The 17237-nt window shown below is 35.8% G+C and overlaps 1 protein-coding gene across 4 annotated transcripts in view; it reads right to left on the bottom strand.

Moving 5' to 3' along the window:
* Positions 1-1209: 1209 nt before the first annotated feature.
* CTSO (cathepsin O) overlaps positions 1210-17237 on the bottom strand; it is a 51063-nt gene continuing 35035 nt past the window's right edge. For all 4 annotated transcript variants that reach the window (XM_020994075.2, XM_020994072.2, XM_020994073.2 and 1 more), the window contains 3 exons: positions 7867-8030; positions 6738-6830; positions 1210-3526 (listed from right to left, as the gene is read on the bottom strand). In XM_020994075.2, the coding sequence (XP_020849734.1) occupies positions 3492-3526; positions 6738-6830; positions 7867-8030 (292 nt within the window). In that variant the 3' untranslated portion in view covers positions 1210-3491. The remainder of the gene's footprint in view (positions 3527-6737; positions 6831-7866; positions 8031-17237) is intronic.

Raw genomic sequence — 17237 nt, 5'->3', positions numbered from 1 at the left:
GTAGACCTGACCTAAAATTACGGTTAGTATGATGAAATTTATTAGTATAAAAAACAAAGTGACATGACATTTTTTTTCATAACTTTATTTCATTATTTGTCTTTCTTTTCTTTCCTTTTTTTTTTTTCTAAATCCAGACCTGGAGCTTCATCCATGTGAGAACCCCTCAGTGTGGAGGCCAATTCCATTGATGTAGACTGGCAACTTACCATAACTTATTATCTTACAGAGTTTATCAGGGCACTTAGAGGTCATTTAGCTGGGATGTATCAAAAGTAGCATATAAGCCCGACTCCTTTCGCCTCCAAGGCTAGCTCTTTGCTCTTCTAAAACTTCATGAAAGCTATGAAATAGAACTATAAGAATGTACATTATTATATCTCTCTATCCAATAACATAATTTTCCATATAGATTCATCACATTTTAGAGCTGGAACTTCAAAGGACTAGTGCCTGGGGAGTAGAAGTTGCAGTACTTTGACTGAATCCAGCCACATGTGGCCTTGAGGCTGCAGGTTCCCTACCCCTGGACTAGTCTAACCTCTTGGTAATGAAGAAATCCTTTCTAAAATGCCTGAAACAAACAGCCATGAGACCCTTTATTAAATAAGTCCAATTTGGAGTTTCACTTCCTAAGAACAAATTGTTGGGCAGTTCTGATTGGTGGTAAGAAAACTGAGATCCTCACACTTTATTTAGGGTCCTTTTGGACTTTTGCTTCCTTTCTTCAATCTCCCATTGACTAAGTCAGTTCTGTCTTTGAGCTTAGAACCCTCAGCCTCATTAATCTGTCAGAGTTTATTGCTACCATCACACAAAGCATCTACTAAAATCTCTTCCCCTAGGATGCCTTCCCTGATCTGTTGAAAGATGTCTCTCAATGGGCAAAATAATTTAGATTACCATGTCAATCAAATTCAAGCTGGTGTTTTCCTTTCAGGCTTGCTCTAAGAACTGCTCTAAATAGCTCAGAGTACTAGCAGGTGGAAATCTGCTTTTGAATTGCCCTGCATGAATGTAATTCATAATATGCAAAAATGCTGATTTGAAATAGATTGCAAATGTTAGGCACCATCAGCAATATAAATGCCCATTGATTATTTTTTGCACAGTGCACTGCCGGGAAGGCAGATAAGCACAGAAATAAATACCTTCATAAATGCAGGCCCTTATATACCTTTACCTTAGAATAGAAACCAGTCACTAAAATAAGATTATTATATTTTAATCTTTATTACAAAGATAATCAAAACTGTGAATACAATAAAATTCCCCAGTATTTCCTTACTTAAAAATAATTATCTCCAAACTTTAAAAAGTCCAGAATTTTACAAATGTACATAAAAACAAAAAAGAAGTAACAATAACAAAACATTAACAAACCAGTCATCCATTCTAATAAATGTTTGTTGAGCTCAATCAGAAAGTAGGAAATGTTTGCCTGGTGTACCTGAATTGTAAAGGATTTCTATTAACCGCAGAATTTTAGAGGGGGAAGGGTCCTTGGAGATAATCTAGTCTAGTGGTCCCCAGTCTTTTTGGATAGTGTACCCCTTTTAGCATATGTGTATTGCTCTGCTAATTATGTATACCATACAACTTATACAAAAGTAGAAATTTTAAAAGAGTGACAAAGATGTTTTTAAAAATTGATTCTGGAGTCAATAGGAAGCCATTGGAATTTATTGGGTAGGGGGAATGTTATGGTGAAATCTGTGCTTTAGGGAAATCACTTTTGTAGCTCTATGGAGAGAGACAGGTAAGGAAACTTATCAGGAATCTATTGCAATAGTCTAGGCACGAGGTAATGATGGCCTGAAGTTAGGTGGTAGCTATGTAAGTAAGAGAGAAGGGAAGAAACGCAAGAGATATGATGGAGGCAAAAAAGACAAGATTTGGCAACTACTTGGACATGTGGAACACAGAACAAGACTCCAAGGTTGCAAACCTGGGTGCCTGGGAGGATGGTGGTGCCTTTGACAGCAAGAACTTCAGAAAAAGAGTGGATTTGGCTGAGGGGAAGAAATAATGAACTATGATCTGTAGCACACCATCAATGCCTGCTTTTCTTGTGTGACTCAGTATCCCACTAAAAATGAAAGGGATTGGGGTGGGGGACTCTTCCTCACTGGCTGGTGCTTGAAGCAAAGAACCCACAGGCTGAGGGATGCCTACCCCTGGTGCAAGAGGGAGCTGGGGAGAAGTGGAGAATCTTGCTTGGCAGCTACATTCCCTCACTCTGACTACTTAATCACATACAAGGTCATGCAACAGCTCTCTTAGCCTACTTTGGAGATCCCTGAGCTTATCCAAACCCTTCTATTTGCAGAAGAGAAAACTGGGGTGACTTGCTCACAAGTCAGTTCTTTACTGTCATGGCCTAGAATCCATCTCCTGGCTAACAGTCCAAGCCCCAATGATTTTTCCCATAATATACATCATTTTCCAAGCCTACTAATCCTGCTGGTTAAGTCTTGAGAGTATACCAGTAAACAAACACATTCTTCTAAGGCCACTTCTGGCTAAAGCAAGAAAAGGAGGGTTGCCTAATCCTGATGATTTAAGATTAATAGAAGAAAAAAAATTTCTAAGGAAGCCAAAAGGGAGATATTGCTGTTTAGAAAGTCTCATTTCAGAAAGTTCTTCTACATTATAGACTAATATGGATTTGTAGAAAAATACTTGGGGCACTTTTAATGTGACATAACTTCTTCTCTTTTTTCAAAGGAAGATAAAGAGTTAAATCTGACTTAGCTCAGGTGTCAATGAGAGATGATGAGTGGCACCCCAAGCCATCACTGCACTGCTGGTAATACTACTGGCAATCAAAATCATTATAGCTTAGTCAGGTAATAGACCCAGGGAAAACCAATTATTGGATGAGAAGGGCAATGAACAAGACACAAGTGTATCTGAGCTACAAATGACCCTATGCGAGGTGGATGTCAAAAAGGGAAAGCCCAGGGCCATAGAATATCTGAGCAAGAAGGGACTGAGAGAGCCAAATCCCTCATTTCATCTCTCCTTCCCAATTCTTAAAGCGTTTTTCCCTAGACTGCTCCTGCATCCTTATCACAGCCCACTTCTCATCATACTTCTATACACATACATATCTTATCTGTCTTATTAGACTGGAGACTCCTTGTTCTCTATCTCAGTACCCTTAGTGCCTAACACTTGGACTTGCATGCAGAAGCCACAAAATAATCATTTGTTGAATTGAATGAATAGATGCATAGAATCTATATCTTGTAAGAGACTGCAAGTCCACTTAGTTTAACTTCCCCCTGACTGCAGCAAGCAGAAGATCAACTTGGTGTTTTCCCTTTGACTTCAGCTGTCCCAATCTTTAGAAAGGCAATCAATGACCAGGGCTTTTAAAAACTAGCTTGTCCTGGTCCATGTGTAGCTGAGTAACAGGGCTTGATGAGGGTTTCTGAAGACAAAAATGTTTGGTAGTGAGGATTTCATTTTTGTGTTCCTCCCAGGTATCACACAAACACAGCAGACACAGAATCCGCAATACCTAAGGAGGAAAAAAGTCCTATTAGACACATTGATTGATGAAAACAATTTTTCCCCCAAACCAACCTTTGGAATTAAATGTTTACTTAGCGATTTTTAAAAACACGATTTGACCTTTTTTATGCCAACCCACACAGGCTTCTAACTGAAGCACTGGCAGATGATTAACCACCAGTACTTTAAGAAAAATGTCATTGCTTACTGCAATTTTGTGACTATATATAAGAATTGAAGTGAATAGGCTTCAGAACTCTGAGGAACAGCAAGGACAAAACCAGGAATATTAAGAAGACATGTTTTGTCGTTACAGCTGTTATCCTGTGAGATTATATGCATACAAACATATACATATACACACACTCATACATATATCTATATATATGTAAACAAATTACTTAAATGAATCGGTTTCATTATTTGAAAGGTATATTGTTCACATCTATTGTTTAGAGACAATAGGACAATGAAAACAATTTACAGGCAGCTAGGGAAGGCTTCATTTCAAATCTAGCCTCAGTCAGCTTAGTAGTTATGTGACCCTGAGCAGGTCAACCACGTTCAGCCTCAGTTTCCTCATTTGTAAAATGAAGATAATATAATAGGACGTACTTCTCAGGGTTATTGTGATGATAAAATGAGATGATATTTGTAAAGTACTAACTAATTATTATTATTAGTGGGTTGTCTTTTTAGTGAAATGTTGACATTTATGCTTTTAAATTTGACTTGAAGCAAAATTTTAATAGTAACAAGACTACTGCACACCCTTAACTACCAAAAGCATTGAACTCAATATCATCTGAAGAATCTACAACCAATTTTAAGATATACAGTATGTGTGTATATATATGTATGTATGTCTTGCAAGGAAAAAATGTTTGTAATTAAATATATATATATATATATATATATATATATATATATATATGGTAAGTATAAAGGAATGCTTGCAATAAATATATGTGTATAAAACATGTACATACGTGTGTGTATGTGTGTATGTGTATATATATATATATATATATATATATATATGCAAGCACTGGGGGTATAATAAAGGCAAAGGACAGTCCCTGCCCTCAGGGAGATTACAATTTAAAGGGTGAGACACAAGCAAATAAACAAGTATAGTCAAGCTATATATAGGATACATAGGGAATAACTAACAGAGAGAAGGCACTAGAATTAAGAGATATTAGGAAAAGTAGAATATGGGATTTATCTGAGTCTTGAAGGAAGTTAAGAAAGGCAGGAGGTGGAGATAAGGAGGAAAGGCATTCTAGGTACGGGGGACAATCAGAGAACACATTCAGAGGTGAGAGGAGTATCTTATTCTTTCTGACCTCTCCAACTACAGGAGAGATTCTACCAACTCTGTAAAACATTCAACATTCATATGATGAATGCTTGATCTACAGGAAAGTTTTTAGGCAGGATAATTAAAAAAAATTTTTTTTCAAGAAACAAACTATAAAGTTTCATATCTGCTACTTGGAGCACAACCTTTACACATTATACCCGGTTCCAATTTACAGAATCTTTAGTTAATGCAAGCTGCCTGGAATCAGTGGAAAATAAACTCCTTGATGCCAGTTCCATTTAGTTTTTTGCATCCCCAGGGTCAGTACACAGGACATTGCACACAGTAGGTGTTTAGTAGAAGACTATTGGATTGAATTGCTGAATTAAATGGATTAAAAATGTAAGAAAAAAATTTTTTTTATTAATAACCAAGTATTAAATTAGGATTGATTTTTTTTCCTTTCTATTTCCTCATTCAGGGACCAGTTCTTGTAGGTCAGTCAACCTCTGAAGGACAGGGCTGATGATGAGACTGGTCTAATCCTCCTAGGGACATCCTCCTCCATCTAGGGTAGGACCACATCCAATTAGGAGAGCTTACTTCTGATTTAAAGTATAAATAGAATCTATTCTAGGTGAATTTCAGCCCCAACAGGGTGTAGATGGATTCATTTGTCCAGATAGTTAGAGGCAGCTGAGTCTCACGATCAAGCTACCCTCGCAGGAGGAGGAGCTGAAGGCTTTCAGCCCACCCCCTCTTCCACCCCATCATTAATTGTTCACCAATCAGGGTTGATCTCCACCTGTCAGGAGCCCACATTTCCAAAGATATTTAAGCATTTGATGATCTCTGTGGTTTTGTCTTTGGTTACCAAGAGAGACCACTGACCATCAACTTATTAATTATTTGCTAGCCTAATTAATAAATTGATTATTAATTACCCAGAAACTCTATCTGTCAGGCTTTTCATTCATCTCAAATGAAAACCATTTCTGTGATCAGTGCACTAGACCAATGGTGTCAAACTCAAATAGAAATGAATCTCTTTTGGCCACAAACTGATTTGGAAAACCACAAATGAGCACAAACACATGCATATGTGTATTTTTCATTCTTGAGGCTCAAGTCTTTTTTTCTTCCCACCGGCTATTTTGACAGAGTTTGGTGAGTTGGCGCAGCCACTAGAGTTGTACTTCTGGAGTAAAGTCAAATAGAAGCAATTGAAGTCACTTAAGATCTCAATGTCTCTAAGACTACATAAGTTTCAGAGTATATGCAGGTCTGCATTGGAAGGGGGAAGTTCCTGACTAGGATTTTCCTATGTCAGTGTGATTACAGACCTGGGTCCAAAACAAAAATGTGACACTTTCCATGTTTAGCTTTCATATTTGTAAGGCAGACTTACTTGGATAGGCACTTTTCCCCTAGGCTCTCTTTGTTTAAAAAAGGTCTCCTCTCAATCCCTTAATCATCTAGTTAATGTACACAAATTGCCATTCCTTAAAGTCTAAGAAATAGAGCCTACTCTATAAACCAGAGTTTGATAAAAGAGTAGATTCCAGCTTTATGGAAGATGCCTAATTAGATGCAAGGAAAAATTTGATAATTAGAACTATCCAAATATGGAATGGGATGCTTTGGAGGGATTCATGCCTGGGCTGCCTGATTACTTGATGGGTATGCTATAGAAGGAATTCTTTTCCAGCTATGAGATGGAACACAGCCATATCTAGGATTTGGTGCCCAGGGCAAATTCATTTGGGGGACAGGGAAGAGTCCAGATCCTGGTTAGGTTAGATGATCCCTGAGATCTTTTTCAATGGATAATTCACTGTTGATATCCTTTTAATAGATGCAAAGAGTCTGTCTTGCCATTCAATCTGTATTTGGGGGCATAAACGAGACTTACCACAAATATTAGCTCCCATTTTAACAAAGGCATAGCCATCTACTCCCCAGGAAGTACCCCATGAGTTCCGTACTATCCAATAAGGAGTGCTTCCTATAAAAATAAGAGAGGAAAGTCAACTTGAGATGACCAAAACACTTTTAGTACAATAAATGTGTAATAAGAATGGATAACTATTTACTGAGTAATTTACTAAAGGCAGATATACTAAATAAATACATGCATATAAGAGCAGGACTTGGAGATACAATTGAGTGCTAATTTAAATCTGACAATAGGTCTCTACTATACTGAATATGACACTAAAGACAAAGAAACTAGTATTTTTAAGTGCTTTTTAGTGTTAGGTGGTTTAATACTAGATGCTTAATAAATGTCTTTTTTTACATTTATTTTTTATTTTTCTCAATTACATATAAACAAACATTTTTAACATTCATTTAAAATTTTTGAGTTCTGAATTCTCTTTCTCCATCTCCTCCCCTTTCCTTGAGAAGGTAAGCAATTTGAAATAGATTATATACATGAAGTCATGAAAAACATTTCTATATTAGCCATAATGCAAAAGAAAATGCAGAATGTCTTGAACTGTTAATAATGGCTAATGATACTTTAAGGATTACAAGGCACTTTACACATGCAATTTCATTTGATTTTCACAACAACACTGTGAGACAGTTTCTTTTTATCCCCATTTTACAGATGAGGAGGCAGGCTGAGAGAATCAAATGATTTGTTCAGGGTCCCACAGCTAATAACATTCAAATTCAGGTCTTACTGACTCCAGGTGCATTACTCTATACCAACTAGTCACCTACTCAAGACAGAATAAAAGGATAAAGAAAAAAAGAAAAGAAAACTACAGAGAACCAGGAAAAGGAAAAATCAGGTACTCAAAGGCATACACCACAACACTGAGAGACTTGATTAGAAAATATTCTCAATATTTCCATGAATTTCTATGAAGAATGACTAACTGAAAACATACATTTTTATAATGGGTTATTTTAAGGTTGCCATCAGTGTAAAGAGAGTAACCCCAATAAGAAATAGTTTGAACAAGACTGGGAAATTTCTGCCTCCTGAAAAAATGTATTCTAGGAAGAAAGAGAGCCTAAACAGCACGTACCTGTTTTGTCAAAACCAGTTATGAGAACGGCGTGATTGGCTTCTCCACTGGAACAGTGATGCTGGATTATTCCTCCCAGATAATCTTGCCAGCTCACTGCATCCACTATCACAGCTAAAGGGCCATAGGCAAGGAGTACTTTGGCCATTTCATCCTCTTTATCACTAGGAAGGAAGAGGAACCACTGTACTGATGAGTTTAATTTGTCTCAAGATTGAACATCTCTAATGCAATGTAACCATGAAAAAAGAACACTGGATTTGGAGTCCAAAGACCTGAGTTCCAACACTGGCTCTATCACCATAAGAAATAACAACAGCAATAATAAAGACATCTAACATTCACAGACTTGTAAAGCACTTTACTTGAGCCTCACAACAATCCAGTGAGGTAGAAGTGATTATTATTCCTACTTTACAAATAGGGAAACTGAAGCTGAGAGGTCAAGTAACCTGTCCAGAGGTACCCAGCTAGTACATTTTGTGGCAAGATTCAAACTCACATTTTGCTGACTCTAAGTCCAATCCTCTATTATTAGATAACTTTAAAAAGGTCATGTAACCTCTCCAAAGCTCTATTTCCTCACTTGTAAAATGAGGGTGTTCAATTATATAATCTCTAAGACCTCTTTTAGCGCTAAATCTTATAATCATAGCTCTTGACCTATGCTAAATTAACATTCATAATCATAAAATCGTATGTTTAGAAGTTAAAGTGAACTTTCATTGAGTCCAACCCCCTCATTGTACAGATAAGGAAATTGAGCCCCCAAAATATTACCTGACTTGCCTAAGGTCACACTGATACAACACAGCTTAGACATCATAGAATGATAATTACTTGATTAAGAAGGATGACCAAGTCAGATTTATATTAAGGATGCAAGGATGGTTTGACTTTAAGAAAAAAAAATAATCATATTAAAAACAAATTACTACACACATATGATTATATCAAGGGATCAAAAAGTGAAACACTCATTTCAGTAAAAAAAAAACCCTACAAATCATAGTCATAAAAGGGTCATGTTTTGATATGATTAAAAAGTATATATCTCAAGTCAAAAGCAAGTATTATTTGAATTGGGGAAGCACTGAAAGCTTTCCCACTAAATACAGAAGTAAGGCTATCATGTCCTTTCTTTACTATTGTTCAACATCATTGTAGAAATGTTAGTAATGTGAAGAAAGTAAGAGAAAGAAATTAAATATAGCCAAAGAGGAGACAAAGTTATGCCTATTTCTATTAACATTACAGTTTACTTAGAAAAATCTCAATGAATCAGCAAAGAAACTGGGAAAATTAACAAATTCAATAACTTAACAGAATGTAAAATAAACTGACAAAAAGCAGTAACCTTTCTGTACACCAATAATAAAATCTGGGAGGACATAATAAAAAAGAAATTTTCATTTAAAAATCACCACAAAATACATAAGCTAAGTGGCAGTCTACAGAGGAATACTCAAGATATATAAATACAATTACTCTTCTTCTTCTTCTTCTTCTTCTTCTTCTTCTTCTTCTTCTTCTTCTCCTTCTTCTTTTAGGCAATTGGGGTTAAGTGAATACATAAGCTAAGTGGCAGTCTACAGAGGAATACTCAAGATATATAAATACAATTACTCTTCTTCTTCTTCTTCTTCTTCTTCTTCTTCTTCTTCTTCTTCTTCTTCTTCTTCTTCTTCTTCTCCTTCTTCTTTTAGGCAATTGGGGTTAAGTGACTTGCCCAGGATCACACAGCTAGTAAGTGTTAAGTGTTTGGTCTGAGGCCCGATTTGAACTCAGGTCCTCCTGACGTCAGGGCCAGTGCTCAATCCACTGCGCCACCTAGCTGCCCCTAAATACAATTACTCTTTAAAAAAAATAAAGAATGACAAATAATAGGGAAGATTCATTATTTGTGGTCGGGTCCTACCAACATAATAAAAATGATAATATATAAATTAACATATTTTATCCACAATCAAACTATTAAGGGGACACTAGACAAAATAGATGAAATAATAAAAAAAAATTCATTTGTTGGTGGTGGGGAACAAAAAAGGATTTCAAAGAGAATATTGGGGGGAAGTATGAATGAATGGGGAAAAACACTTTTGGTCCTCAAATTATACTATAAAACAGTAATCAGTAAAATTATTTGGTACTGATTTAAAGTAAAAAAGTAATTCAGCAAACAAAATAAGTTAAGAAATATCAGAAACAAACTTTGTACCCTAGTGTTCAACAAATATAAGAACATAAATGACTTGTGAGAAAGAACCCTTTACTTGATAAGAACTAGGAAAACTGCAAAGAAGTTTGGAAAAAGTTAGGTTTAGATTAACATCTTATACCATATACCACAATAGACTCAAAAACGGATAATCAATCTGAATAAAAAAGTTATATTATGTATAATAAGTCCCATCAAGTGTAAAAAGAAAATGAGAAGAATCAAATCAGGACCCTTTCACAGCTGTGGCTAGGGAAAGAATTTGTTTTAAAAATTTTATTTAATACTTTTTGCTTTTATATCATCTTCATTACTTAAAATATCCCCTTCCCTTTACCAACTCATAGAGCAATTCTTTTTAAGAGGAAAAAAAGCAGTTCAGCAAAACCAATCCTCACATCAATCAAATATAGTCTTGTATCAGCCAATGTAGTCAAGCTATTTCACTGAAGAAAAGAGAGAGGTACATTATTCAAATCTGAGTTTGTTTTCTCCATTTATTTTTTTTTAGGAGTTGTGTATATTGTTTTCCTGGTTCTGTTTACTTATTTTGTATCACTTCATTGAAGTCTTCCCATGCCTCCCTGTAGTCTTCTTATTAATCTTTTTTATTTTTATTTATTTATTTATTCCCAAATAAATATTTCTTTTTACTTGAAAAAAATTGAAAAATTGTATTTGAAAAAGATAATTTCTTATTAAATATTTATGTTTAATTATTTATTTTATCTTATTAATTTTTCTTTTTTTATGAATTTATTTTTACTTTTCATCATTCACATCCACAAAATTTTGAGTTCCAAATTTTCTCCCCATATCATTCCTCCCCCAAATCCTAGGGCAGCATGCATTCTGAATACTCTTTCCCCTAATCTGCCCTCCCTTCTATTCCCACCCCTCCTTCTCTTATTCCCTTCCTCTTCTATTTTCCTGTAGGGCAGGATAGATTTCTATACCCCATTGCCTGTATATCTTATTTCCTAGTTGCATGTGAAAACAATTTTTTTAACATTTGTTTTTAAAACTTTGGGCTCCAAATTTTCTCCCTTCCTCCCTCCCCATCCCCCTCATTTGAGAAGGCAAGCCACTTGATACAGGTTATACATGTGTAGTCATGCAAAACACTTCCATAGTAGTCATGTTGTGAAAAACTAAGTATACTTCCCTTCATCTTATCCTGCTCCTCATTTGTTCTATTCTCTCTTTTGACCCTGTCCCTCCTCAGAAGTGTTTGCTTCTGATTACCCCCTCCCTCAATCTACCTTTCCCTCTATCATCTCCCTTCTCTCTTATTCCCTTCTCCCCCTATTTTCCTGTAGGGTAAGATAGCTTTCTATACCCAATTGAGTGTGTATGTTATTCCCTTCTTAAGCCAAATCTGATGAGAATAAGATTCACTCATTCCCTCTCACCTTCTCGTGTTTCCCCTCCACTGTAAAAGCCTTTTCTTGTCTGTTTTATGTGAGATAATTTACCCCATTCTATCTCTCCCTTTCTCCTTCTCCCAGTATAATCCTTTCTCATCTCTTAATTTTATTCTCCAGATATCACCCATTCATCTTCAACTTACCCTGTGCCCTCTATCTATCAATCTATCTATATATGTAATTTTTTCCACCTCTAACTACCCTAATACTGACAAAGGTCTCATGAGTTACAAATATCATTTTTCCATGTAAGAATATAAACAGTTCAACCTTAATAAGTCCCTTATGCTTTCTCTTTCACGTTTACCTCTTCATGCTTCTCTTGAATCTTGTATTTGAAAGTGACATTTTCTATTCAGCTCTGGTCTTTTCATCAAGAATGCTTGAAAGTCCTCTATTTCACTGAATGTCCATTTTTCCCCCCTGAAGGATTATACTCAGCTTTGCTGAGTAGGTGATTCTCGGGCTGTAATCCTATCTCCTTTGTCCTCCAGAGTATTATATTCCAAGGTCTCCAGTCCCTTAATGTAGAAGCTGCTAAATCCTGTGTTATCCTGACTGTGTTTCCACAATACTTGAATTGTTTCTTTCTGGTTGCTTGCAATATTTTCTCCTTGACCTGTTAGTTATTCCTCAAGCAATAGACATTTTTTGTTTGTTTCTTGGTCCTTCAGGCCAAAACAAACAAACAAACAAACTCATACTGCTGTAAATGTTTTGGTGACTGTTCGACCTCCTCTCCCCCTTCCCCCTGCTTTCCCCCAACTCCTTTTATTTTTTTAACCTCCTCTGGAATAGCACTGAAATCCCTGGGTCAAAGACTAAGGATGTTTTAGTCACTTTTTAATAGCATGATTCCAAATTACTGTCCACTTTTTTGGCCATCTGTTTAGTTGTGTCTGACTCTTCTTCCAACCCCCATTTTTAGGGGTTTTACTTGGCAAAGATACTAGAGTGGTTTGCCATTTCCTTCTCCAGCTCATTTTAGAGATGAGGAAGCTAAGGCAAACAATGTTAAGTGACTTGCCCGGGGTCACACAACTAGTAAGTATCTGAGGCTGGATTTGAATCTTCCTGATTCCAAGTCCAGTGCTCTAAAAACTAAATCACCCAGCTGCCCCAAAATTACTATCTGGCATGAACCACTTCATCCCTCTGCCAACAACATCTAACTAAGCCTTTCTGCAGTTGGCTCCAACATTGTCAACTCCTATCTTTTTGCCATCTTCATCAATATGCTATATGATAGGTAAAACCTCAAAGTTGTTTTGATTTGCATTTCTCTTATTATTAGTGATATGAAATGGGCAATCTTTCGTATAGTTCTTAGTAGCTTAAAATTCTTCTTTTGAGAATTGTTTGTTCCTACCCTTTGTGACAGCTAAGTGACACAATGGATGGAGTGCTGGGCCCATTTATCAGGAGGACTTTGAGTTCAAATCTAGACTCAGACACTATATGTCATTGGTCACTTAGCCTCTGTTTGCTTTAGTTTCCTCATCTGTAAATTGGGGATAATAATAGCACCTACCTCCCAGGTTTGTTGTGAGGATTAAATGAGATAATAATTATGAAGTAGTTAGCACAGTGCCTGGCACATGGTAAGCACTATGTATTTCTCAGTTGGTTCAAGTCATGTCCAACTCTTTGTGACTACAACTGGGGTTTTCTTGGCAAAGATACTGGAGTGGTTTGTCATTTCCTTTTTTGGCTCATTTTACAGATGAGGAAATGAGGCAGACAGGGTTAGGTGACTTGCCCAGGGTCACAGAAATCTCAGACTAGATTTGAACTTAGGTTTTCCTGACTCCAGGCCTGGTACTCTATCCACTGTGCCACCCAGCTGCCCAAGCACTGTATAAATGTTAGCTATTACTATTGTCATTATTTTTGCTTTGATCACTTATCAACTGGTGATTTTTTTTTTGTTATATACATACCTTTATTGCCTCTATATTTTGGATATCAGACTTTTAACATAGATATTTAGTATGAATATTTTCCCCCAATTGATCTCTTCCCCTTCTACAGTAGCTGCGTCAAGTTTATTCTCACAAAAGCCTTTCAATTTCATGTAATCAAAATTATCTATTTTGTCCTTATCAATCACCTTTATTTTTAGGCCTATGCTTCAGGAAGAACAAAGACAGAAATGAAAGTCTCATATGTAAACCTAAAAGACCCCTTTTTGCAGTTTTGTAGTAGCAAAGATCTGGAAATAAAGTAAATGTCGACTGACTGGAGAATGTCTAGAGAAAACGTGACACATGAATGTAATGGGATATTGCTGCACCCTAAGAAATGATGAATGTGAAAAATTCAGAGAAACATAGAAAAATGTATATGAACTAATGCCACAAAAAGCAAACACAGCAAGAAAAAAAATACTATTACAACAATGTAAATGTAAAGAACAATAAGAAATAGAGCCAGATGCCATGTATTTTGTGTGACTTGGGCAAGTACTTATCTTTCCAAAGCCTCAGTTTCCTTATCCATAAAATGAGGGGACTGAACTTAATGGTCTCTGATGTATCTTCCAGTTATAAATTTACCACTCTTTGATAATTATAATGACCAAGCTTGGTCCTGAAGAAGAGGGAAAAAACATATCTCCCTCCCTTCTTTTTTAGAGGCATGGAACATGGCCATCAGACTTAATTGATGTGTTCTTTACTTTTGCTAACCAGTTTTTTCCTTTGGTTTTTATATTTTGCTACAACAGATAGCTCTCTAGCTAAGGTAATTGGAAGGGATATGTTTAGAAATGGAAGTAATGGAAAAAAATGTATCAAAAATCCAAGAACAAATTTAAAAGTAAAAAATTTTAAATCTGAAAATTTAAAGGGTAAAATCTTAATGCCATAAGTTATAGAAAATATGTTAAAAAGTGCTACAAAATAAAGGATAAGAAATATATTCTTCCTAATTTCATAGCCATTATACTTTGGCAAGATAACTTTCGTCATTTACCCTGGTTGATAAACTTTTAATGAATCATTGGTTTCTTGAGTGTATACATTTTTTTTTCTTAATTGCAAGTCCTGAGGGAAGATAGATATTGGAAGAAACTCTGTACATATCCTTAAGATGACAAAGAAAGCAGCCAAGAGTAATTAACTGCTTCAAAGTTCTTGAAAGCTAAGGGAGTTAACTCCTATATGGCCCATTACTAGTAAATTGGTTTATTCACCTAGAAGAATGAAGGGAAGTGCACAACACTATTATTGATTCAAATGAAAATGAAATTTTAATAGTTATTTGATTATTAAATATTTACATGAGAATTGTTGTTTTCTGGCATTCTATTAAGCTGACATGTCTTTTCCCATCCATTTTTACATCCTTAAATGGCTAGTAATGCGATTGATGGGTCAAAGGATATGAACAGTAACATTTCTCATAATTCCAAATGGTGTTCATCTTCCAATGGCCTCTCCAACATGAACTATTTCCAGCTTTTTTCATCTTTGTCAATTTAGTGGATTAAGAAATGATGACTCAGTCATTTCAATTATCATTTCTTTTATTTTTTATTGATTTGGAGCTTTTTTTTAAATTAGTGAGGCAATCAGGGTTAAGTGACTTGCCCAGGGTCACACAGCTAGGAAGTGTGAAGTATCTGAGGCTGGATTTGAACTCAGGTCCTCCTGACTCCAAGGTCAGAGCTCTATTCACTGCACCTCTGATTTGGAGCTTTTTAAAAATATATGGCTACTGATAGTTTGTATTTCTTCCTTTCAAAATTGTTTGTTCAAATGCCTTGACCACTTGCCCAATAGGAAAAAAGGCTCTTAGTCTTATAAATCTGTATCAATTCCCAATATGTTTCTGGAAGGCAGACTAAAATTATCGATATCTTTTGTTTTTACATAATATTCATTTCCAGATTCCTCACTTCCTTACTCAGAGAGCCATACTTGTAACAGAGAATAAAAAGAGAGAAAAACAAAAAAAGTTAATCAAAACTATACAACGCATTAACTGAATCAATGGTATACATAATATTCCATACCCATAGTTCATGACTTCTACAAAGAAAGGAGGAAAGTACATTTTCTCATCTCTTCTTTGGGAACAATCCTGGTCATTATAATTATACAGGTTCAGGTATGAGGCATTTTTTTTTTCATTTACATTGTAGTTATGCAAATTGTTTTCTGGTTCTGCGTACTTTACTTTGCATCAGATAGTATGCCAGTCCACACATCTCGGTAGTATTCATTCATTATTTCTTATGGACAATAGTATTCCATTACATGCATGTACCACAATTTCTTTATCCATTCCCCCAAGCAATGGACATCTACTTTGTTTTTGTTTCTTAATGTTATAAAAAATGCTATTATGAATATATGTATTTTCAGCAATCTCTAGTAAAATATTAGAGTTTTTGGTGTTTGTGGGAACCTAACCCTCTATTTCCCATTGGTTCAATGTATCAACATCTGCATTCTTTACTTTTGTGCTGTTTTCTAGGAACATAAGCCCACAAAAGTTGAAGATAGTGTATAATTCAATAATTTTTAAATTTGCTGTCCTCAATCTTTTTTCCAGGTTAGTTGTTTTTGCTATGAGATAATTCATATTTTCTATTTTTTTCAGTCTTTTGACTTTGTCTTAATATTTCTTATCTTATAGTTATTCACTTCTATTTGGTTAATTCCAATTTTAAGGGAACTTTTTTTTCTTGAACAAGGTTTTTGTCTTTTTTTCCCCCAAGCTAAATTCTTTCCAAATCTTTATCCATAACTTAACATTTCTTTTCCCATTTCCCTCTAGTGTTCTCATTTGCTTTTTAAAGTAATTTTTTTTCTTAAAAAAACAAAAAAAAACCCAACTCTTGCTTCATCTCTTTGGGGAATTCTAGCTAGACTTGTGGTCAAGCTATGTTTTTCTTTGATTCTTTGTTTGCAGATGTTGTAGAGCATTTTCCTCTGGGTCTGTGTCCTGAACATTCCTGTCACCATAATTGTTCTATTTAGTAGGCTTTTGTAGATGTTGTTGTTTGCCTAGTCTTCCAGTTTACTTCCTGACTTTAGACTTTATATTAGGACTGAGGTCTGTGCATTTCTGGCAGAAATGTCTTGGTTGAGCTTTTGTCCTTTTGGATCCTTCTGTGTTTTCTTGGTATACTGAGTGCTAGTTATTCTATGTTCTTAATGACAGCTCAGGCTAGAGACTTGGAAGCTTTTGGTGCTCCCAAAAAGATGTGATCCAGCACAAAGTTTAATCATTGTCCTACTGGTATGGGTTTTGCAAGTTCCTGACCTGGGTTAAGGTCTGTGTACTACTCCTGTTGTTTTGTCCTGGACTATCGCTAGACTCGGCCCCTATCTGATGAATGGCAAAACCAAAGGCTTCCTGTTGGCCTGGAATTCCTGCCTTGGTTATTCTACTACAGGCTTAAGAATAGGCTGGAGACAGGAGCTGGGACTCCGTTCTGCTTCTGGGGTCAGAGCCACATAGCTGCTGCTTGCCTCTGAATTTATCCTTAGATCAGTCAGTGCACAGTCTATGACCACTCCTCATTAAGCACAGGTTACCTCCTTGGTTTTCCCTGTGGCTAGGTAGTTAGCAGCAGAGGTATCAGTTAATCTTAACTTTTTTTAAAAAATTTTTTTTCCATATGCTTTTGAGTTGAAAATTTTCTCTCCCTTTTTCTCCCCCCCACCCTCCCCAAGACGGCACACAATCTGACATAGGCTTTACATTTACATACCCAT

The sequence above is a fragment of the Phascolarctos cinereus genome, unplaced genomic scaffold (genome assembly GCF_003287225.1).
Source record: "Phascolarctos cinereus isolate Bilbo 61053 unplaced genomic scaffold, phaCin_HiC Scaffold_9;HRSCAF=440, whole genome shotgun sequence".
In the NCBI taxonomy this organism is placed as follows: domain Eukaryota; kingdom Metazoa; phylum Chordata; class Mammalia; order Diprotodontia; family Phascolarctidae; genus Phascolarctos; species Phascolarctos cinereus.
This window is presented reverse-complemented; position numbering and strand designations above follow the sequence as displayed.